Source organism: Poromitra crassiceps (genome assembly GCF_964638095.1).
Source record: "Poromitra crassiceps genome assembly, chromosome: 9".
Taxonomy (NCBI): Eukaryota; Metazoa; Chordata; class Actinopteri; order Beryciformes; family Melamphaidae; genus Poromitra; species Poromitra crassiceps.
The window spans coordinates 9,585,211-9,592,710 of NC_139630.1; the positions used below are offsets into that span (position 1 = coordinate 9,585,211).

Here is a 7,500-nt window from a genome sequence, read left to right on the forward strand (position 1 = left end):
TTACATATGGTAATTACGGTAAGCAAACGGCCACTCGGGCAACAACTCCCTCCCCCGACTACCAGGAGAAAATCACAAACTTCGGCGAATTCACACAAAGGAAGATCAAGGAATATTCACAACAAGACGAGCAGTAGAAGCAACACTCTCACTTACCATGGGGAAGGTACGCAGAAATTCACACGAGGCAGCTTTCAAGTTGAAAGCAGTCAATCTCGCATTAAAAGAGAGCAGCCGCCGATCAAACAGAGCAGCCGCGCGTAACCTGGGCAAAAGGGACTGTCCGTCCGGGGGAGAACTACTGAACAACTCCCTCCCGACTATCAGGAGAAAATCACAAACTTCGGCGAATTCACACAAAGGAAGATCACGGAATATTATAGGAGTGTGAAAACATCCACAATTACCAACGGGTTCCAAAACGCTGGACTGCTGCGGGATGAAGAGGATGACGCCACGGGGACTGCCCCCTAGTCCGATACCTCACGAGTCCGATACCTCACGAGTCCGACACCTCATGGTTTTGGGTTAGGGTCTGGGGGAGGTTAGGTTTAGGCGTGGGGGTGGGAGAGGTTAGGTTTTGGGTTAGGGTCTGGGGGATGTTAGGTTTAGGCGTGGGGGTGGGAGAGGTTAGGTTTTGGGTTAGGGTCTGGGGGAAGTTAGCCTCTTTTTTCGGACTCGTGAGGTGTCGGACTCGTGAGGTATCGGACTCGTGCCATGGCACCTGAAGGAGAGAGGAGAGTGGTTGACGAAGCCACCCTGAACCTGTTCGTTTCCGACACTGAAGATGAGGACTTTGGTGGTTTCAGTACGCAGGAAGAAGAGGAAGACGAGGATTAGTGACTTGACTTCTCTGGTTACAGGTTTGCTGCACATATACGGTAGCCTATTGTTGTGTGATTTTGTCTGGGGATTAGTGACCTGACTTTTGTTTTGTTTTGTTGAAATGTTAATAAATGGGAGCTTCCCCAAACAGCGATCTCTTTCCCGACATTCCTCTCTGTGCACGAACCCTTTCATATGGTAATTAAACATCAAAACACCCGCGGCTTATAGTCCGGTGCGGCTTATAGAAGAAAAAAATAGTCAATTTTGGTCCCGCGGCTTATACACCGGTGCGTCTTATAGTCCGGAATTTACGGTAGTTATTTAGTGGGTTATTCAAGCCGTCTAGTCAAGTAGGCTCCATTTTGATAGATTTGGTAGTTTGTTCCACCTCGGGAGTCTCTCCCCAGCTCTTCTTCTTCTTGCTGGACTGAAGGCAGACTCGACCCTACAGTGACTCACTATTGCCTCTTGAGGTAGAAGTGGTATTACAGCACATGATGGGATCGGGCTGGTTAGCATTCTAATTCCAGTAGATATCTCTGCAATAACACATACAAACTCCACCTTTAAAGATATATTACTCTTTCCTTATCTGGAGCTTCCTGCGCAAATACAAATACATCTCTCGTCTCCAAGGACAAAGAGGATGCATGGGCAGGACAGAAAGATGGATGACTGTGTGTGTGTGTGTGTGTGTGTGTGTGTGTGTGTGTGTGTGTGTGCTTACCCGTCCTCTCGGTTGAGCGTTTGATCGTCTCCATCAGGAATGCGGGCAAAATCCTTCTCTCTCTTCTTCTCCTTCTTCTTCTCCTTCTTGGAGAGAGTTCTCTTGAAGTTCTGGATCACGCCGTCCTTCTCCCTCTCTGGACCATTACTCTGGCTCTTCTGATGGAGAGACAGATACAGACAGAGAGAGAGAGAGAGACACAGGCAGACAGAGAGAGACACACACAGAGACACAGAGAGAGAGAGAGACACACACAGACACAGAGAGAGACAGACAGACATAAAGAGAGAGAGACACAGACACAGACACAGAGAGAAAGAGAGAGAGAGAGAGAGAGAGCAATGAATTGCATGGCAAGACGTGCTAAAGTGAACAGGGGGGATTTGTAATGAGGTGTCAATAAATGAGTTAATTAAAGAGTAACTAAACCCCAGAGTAACTAAACCCCAGAGTAACTAAACCCCCCGACTAACTAAACCCCCAGAGTAACTAACCCACAGTGTAACTAAACTCCAGGGTAACTAAACCCCCAGAGTAACTAAACTCCAGAGTAACTAAACCCCAAACACAAATCTGTGGTGAAGCCTGACACCTGGGGCCAGTTGCACCAACTGGTCTTACACTGGTCTTAAGCTAAGTTGGTCGTAACTTTACGACCTAACAGCTACGCCGGTTGCACCAAGATGGCTTAAGCCTTCTTTTCACTACGCCCAGGCGTAACTCCTATGCCTGGTCAGGAGGAGGCGTAGCGCCTGCCTGTCTCCGCAGAGACCTTTTTGAGTCCTTACCGTCATCGTCGTAACACAGCCAGTTCTCCGTCTTTGAAAGCACAATGTTAGATTATAATGAACTAGTTGTGTGGCTTAGCCTTCCCAAATGTTGCCGTTAATTTTTTAGAATATAATACATAGAATTGGGAACGTTACATTCAATTTCATTCAGACTGTCTGTCTGGCTCAATCACCGCCATTTTTCCCCGGAGCGAGGGAGGGTGGGAGGAGTGTAGTGTAGTGATGCACATACAGTAGTGGCTGATAGAACGTAGTGGCACAGTGACGCTCCAAGCAGGTCGCGAGGCACATTTTTGCAACATCATCCAATCAGGGTGCATTCCCTGGCAATTCACATGGACGCGCATTGCTACGACCAGCATAGTTAAGACCAGACATAAGCCCTGTTGGTGCAACAGGCATAAATCCACTCTAAAGACTGGTCTTAACTAAGACCGACGTAGGAGTTATGACCAGGCATAGTTAAGACCACTTGGTGCAACCGGCCCCTGATGGTGTTAATTATTGTACCGCACCGGCCCTCTGCTATTGGCTGGTCTCTGGTTCCAGGTGATGTCACCTTCTATAGAAGAGGTGGTGACATCACCTGGAACCAAAGACAGGAAGGAAAGATCCTCCTCAGATACTCCTCTACTGTAAGCTATACTGTATACTACTATACTGTATACTATACTGTATACTATACTGTATAATATACTGTATACTATACTGTATAATATACTGTATACTACTATACTGTATACTATACTGTATACTCCTCTACTGTAAGCTATACTGTATACTACTATACTGTATACTATACTGTATACTATACTGTATAATATACTGTATACTACTGTATACTATACTGTATACTACTATACTGTATACTATACTGTATACTCCTCTACTGTAAGCTATACTGTATACTACTATACTGTAAGCTATACTGTATACTACTATACTGTAAGCTATACTGTATACTACTATACTGTAAGCTATACTGTATACTACTATACTGTAAGCTATACTGTATACTATACTGTAAGCTATACTGTATACTACTATACTGTAAGCTATACTGTATACTACTATACTGTAAGCTATACTGTATACTACTATACTGTATACTATACTGTATACTACTATACTGTAAGCTATACTGTATACTACTATACTGTAAGCTATACTGTATACTACTATACTGTATACTATACTGTATACTACTATACTGTAAGCTATACTGTATACTACTATACTGTAAGCTATACTGTATACTACTATACTGTAAGCTATACTGTATACTACTATACTGTATACTATACTGTATACTACTATACTGTAAGCTATACTGTATACTACTATACTGTAAGCTATACTGTATACTACTATACTGTAAGCTATACTGTATACTACTATACTGTAAGCTATACTGTATACTACTATACTGTATACTATACTGTATACTACTGTATACTATACTGAATACTCTACTGTAAGCTATCAGATACTCAGATACTCCTCTACTGTAAGCTATACTGTATACTATACTGCAGGGGCACTCAATTAAAATTCATAGAGGTCCAGTTAGAGAAAATGTCCTCAAGCGAAGGTCCGGAACATTGTAACGTACAGTAGCTTGCGTTATGATTCAGTGCCATTGAACTTAGGCTACTTCAATGATTGCAGTAGCCTAATGGTACAATGTCTGTATGTAGTCAACGACTGACTGTTAAATCAAAATAAACATCAACAATGTTTATTTAGTTTGCATATTTAACTAGATTAATTATAAATAACTAGCCTACAATAATAATAAATACATGTTATTTTCTCATTTCAAGTAAAATAATGGCTGCATTTAAAAATAACATACAACAGAGTGCTTTGGGAAAATGTGCATCTTAAAAGTGTTTTAATTTGAGAAAGAAAATCTTCTTTTCTTCCTTTTACTCCACCTTTTCTCTTGAGAGAAGTGAGCTCCCTATCTATCTATCTATCTGTCTCAGTGCCTGTCTCTATCTATCTATATATCTATCTATCTATCTATCTATCTATCTATCTGTCTCAGTGCGTCTCTATCTATCTATCTGCCTGCCTGCCTGCCTGCCTGTCTGTCTGCCTGTCTGTCTGTCTGTCTGTCTGCCTGCCTGTTGCCGAACTGATCTATCGATCGTTCGCAATGCAAACGTCACATGCCGTTGGGCAGTGAATGTGTGAGTGTGCCCTCAGTCTGGATTTGAGTGTGTTTGCTCCTGTGGCGCTTTCACAGACAGGTTAGGATCGCATCGCACTGACATACTGCCTGGTTTTGAACTGCCCGTGAGAACAATGAATGAACATCAAGAGTCTGCCTGCTCCGGATTAAAACGATCTTTGTTTTTGCGGTCTACTCGTTTCTTTTGAGCACACCATGTTAAATGACTCTCGCATATCTCCGTGTCTGACAATCTCTCGCCTGCAGCACTGGAACCGACTGTCGACTGGAACAGGCAGAATCAAATCGGATATTTGATTGGCTCAGTAGCATCACGTGTGATGATTTACAGCGCATGCATTGGTCTGTGAGCTTCCTGGCAGATTAAACCAGTAGCCTACCGTAAAGGGTAGAAAAGCATGTGCCGGCTCGGTGAAATGTAACAATTCTCAATGATTTGTAGGTTATAGGGCTCGGTCCGGATAGGACAGCCTCTGGGTCCGGATGCGGACCGGAGTCCGGACTTTGGGGATCGCTGCTATACTGTATACTATACTGTATACTACTGTATACTATACTGAATACTATACTGTATACTATACTGTATACTATACTGTATACTACTGTATACTATACTGTAAGTAGGGCTGGGTCGGTTTGAAAATTTTAAAACCGGTTCGATATTGCCGTCTAAACCGGATCGAACCGGTATACCGATTTTTTTTGTAATTAAAAAAAAAAAAAAATTCAAGCAGGGCTCCCGAGTGTGGCCCATAACTGTCTGTAGTGCAACTTCAGTCCACCTGATAGCGATAATACACCCCTAAGCTGGTATTGTCAACCAGCAATGATACTGAATAAAAAGAAGCAGGACACCTGTGTAACAAACACCCTGTATTTATTTCTCATAACTATTCAGCTCAACTTTTCTTCTAAACATCAAAATAATAAATGAAATAAGACTTCTGCCTATAGTGCAACTTGAGAAAAAGGCTAATAAAAACACAAGCAGTGCAATCAGAATGGATTGGCTTACAGCTGAGCTGCCTTATAAACTTCAAAACTCACAAATTCACACAATATAGGGCCTAGGCATGGGTCGGTTTGAACATTTTGAAACCGGTTCGATATTCCCCAAAAAAACGTATCAAAGCGGCTGCAGTTGGTGGCGATAATGCACCTCTAAGCTGGTATGCTGCCAACCAGCACTAACACTGAATACAAATAAGCAGAACCTTTTAACTGTAACAACACGCTGTTTTTATTTCTCATAACTATTCAGCTTAACTTTTCTTCAAACATCAACATAATAAACAAAATAAGACTTTTGCCTACTAGTGCAACTTGAGAAGAGGCTAATACGAACAATAGTGCAATCAGAATGGACTGGCAAAAAAAAAAAAAAAAAAAACTAAAAAAAAAAAAAAAAAAAAAAAAAATTTAGGTTTTTTCGGTTTGCACGTGATCAAACCGGTTTGGGCTCGTATACCGAACCGAACCGGTAAAACCGGAAATCGACCCATGCCTAACTGTAAGCTATACTGTATACTACTGTATACTATACTTTATAAAATGGGTACCTCAAATCTGGCAAAATCTGATTGGTTCACAGCCATTGTATAATTCCAGTAACCGAGTTCAATAACCCATGGCCATGGGTTATTGGTTACCATGGCAACTCTCTTACTAAATGGCAGCGCTGCGCTCGAGCCAAACAGCTTTCTCCTGATCTGCTGTATGGAGGGTCACTAGTCCTTCAAGTCTTTGTACAATGAGTCATTATGGACGCATGATGGCGCAACTCTCTTACTAAAAGTACGTTACTTGGTGTCGGCATACGGCTCTGGGGCCGGTTGCACCAACTGGTCTTACACTGGTCTTAACTGCCTGTAACAGAGATCTCCCCGGAGACCTTTTTGACCATCATCGTCGTAACTGCGGTCAACTGAGCCGTGTTCGTCGTAACACCGCCAGTTCGCTGTCTTTGAAAGCACGACGTTAGATTATAACTAACTAGTTGTGTGGCTTAGCCTTCCAAAATGTTGCCGTTAGTTTTTTAGAAGTTAATACATAGAATTGGGAACGTTACATTCAATTTCATTCAGACTGTCTTTCTGGCTCAATCGCCGCCATTGGTGCAACCGGCCCCTGGTCGGGCTTTGCTCTCAGCAAGCGCCAGGATTGGCCAATGTCGACTTCAGTCTCCAGAACGATCCAATCAAATCACCCGCACGTCTATCTTCTTGCTAGAGGTCCCGCCTTACAGTAGTGTTTCAACTGACTCTTAACTCATTGAGTGCCAGCCACTTTTGGAGAACGGACGCTCCCAGTGCCAGAGTTTTCAGAGCGTTTTCAGTGATTTCTCGAGGCCCACAGAATATTGTGTGATATTACTATGTAAACACCGAACACGCAAAAAGAACAAGGAGACTCTATTGTATCATCAGCAAAAAAAAGTTTATTGATACCATTTTCCGTTCTTTAGTTATGAGCCGGAGAAGATAGGTCAAAAACAGCAAAAATATGCTTTTCTATCAGGAAGCTGAGATATTCAGCCTTTTGTGAAATGCATTATTTCAAGCACATTCACTGACTCTAGCTAATATTTTTTTGATGATGTGACCTGGTTTAGTTCTGTGGTGCATGCGTGCCCCACCCCCCTGCCCCCCCCTCTCCCCGCCTCTCCCCGAGTCAGCTGTAAACTCCTCCCCACACGCACAAAGTCTATTCGGAGCCTCTGTTTTTGTGCCGCGCGGCTCCTGGCAGCTCACAGCAGCAATGAGGAAATGCCCAATGCGACTGCAGGTAAGGGTTGGCCCTTCGGCGTTGGGTGCTGCCTTTCTGGTGTGTTGAGAAACTATCTATGCAGACAGACAGACAGGCAGAGGAGCTGCAGTTGTGTGCGCGGATTGATTGCTGTTGGCAAGCAGCCCAGAGCCATCATGTAGATGGCTCTGGGCTGCTTGCCAACAGCAATC

The 7,500-nt window shown here is 43.2% G+C and overlaps 1 protein-coding gene across 5 annotated transcripts in view; it reads right to left on the bottom strand.

The window, feature by feature from the left end:
* afdna (afadin, adherens junction formation factor a) overlaps positions 1 to 7,500 on the bottom strand; it is a gene marked incomplete at its 5' end in the record, with an annotated part of 255,668 nt that overhangs the window by 165,932 nt on the left and 82,236 nt on the right. For all 5 annotated transcript variants that reach the window (XM_083643598.1, XM_083643599.1, XM_083643601.1 and 2 more), the window contains one exon: positions 1,556 to 1,713. In XM_083643598.1, the coding sequence (XP_083499724.1) occupies positions 1,556 to 1,713 (158 nt within the window). The remainder of the gene's footprint in view (positions 1 to 1,555; positions 1,714 to 7,500) is intronic.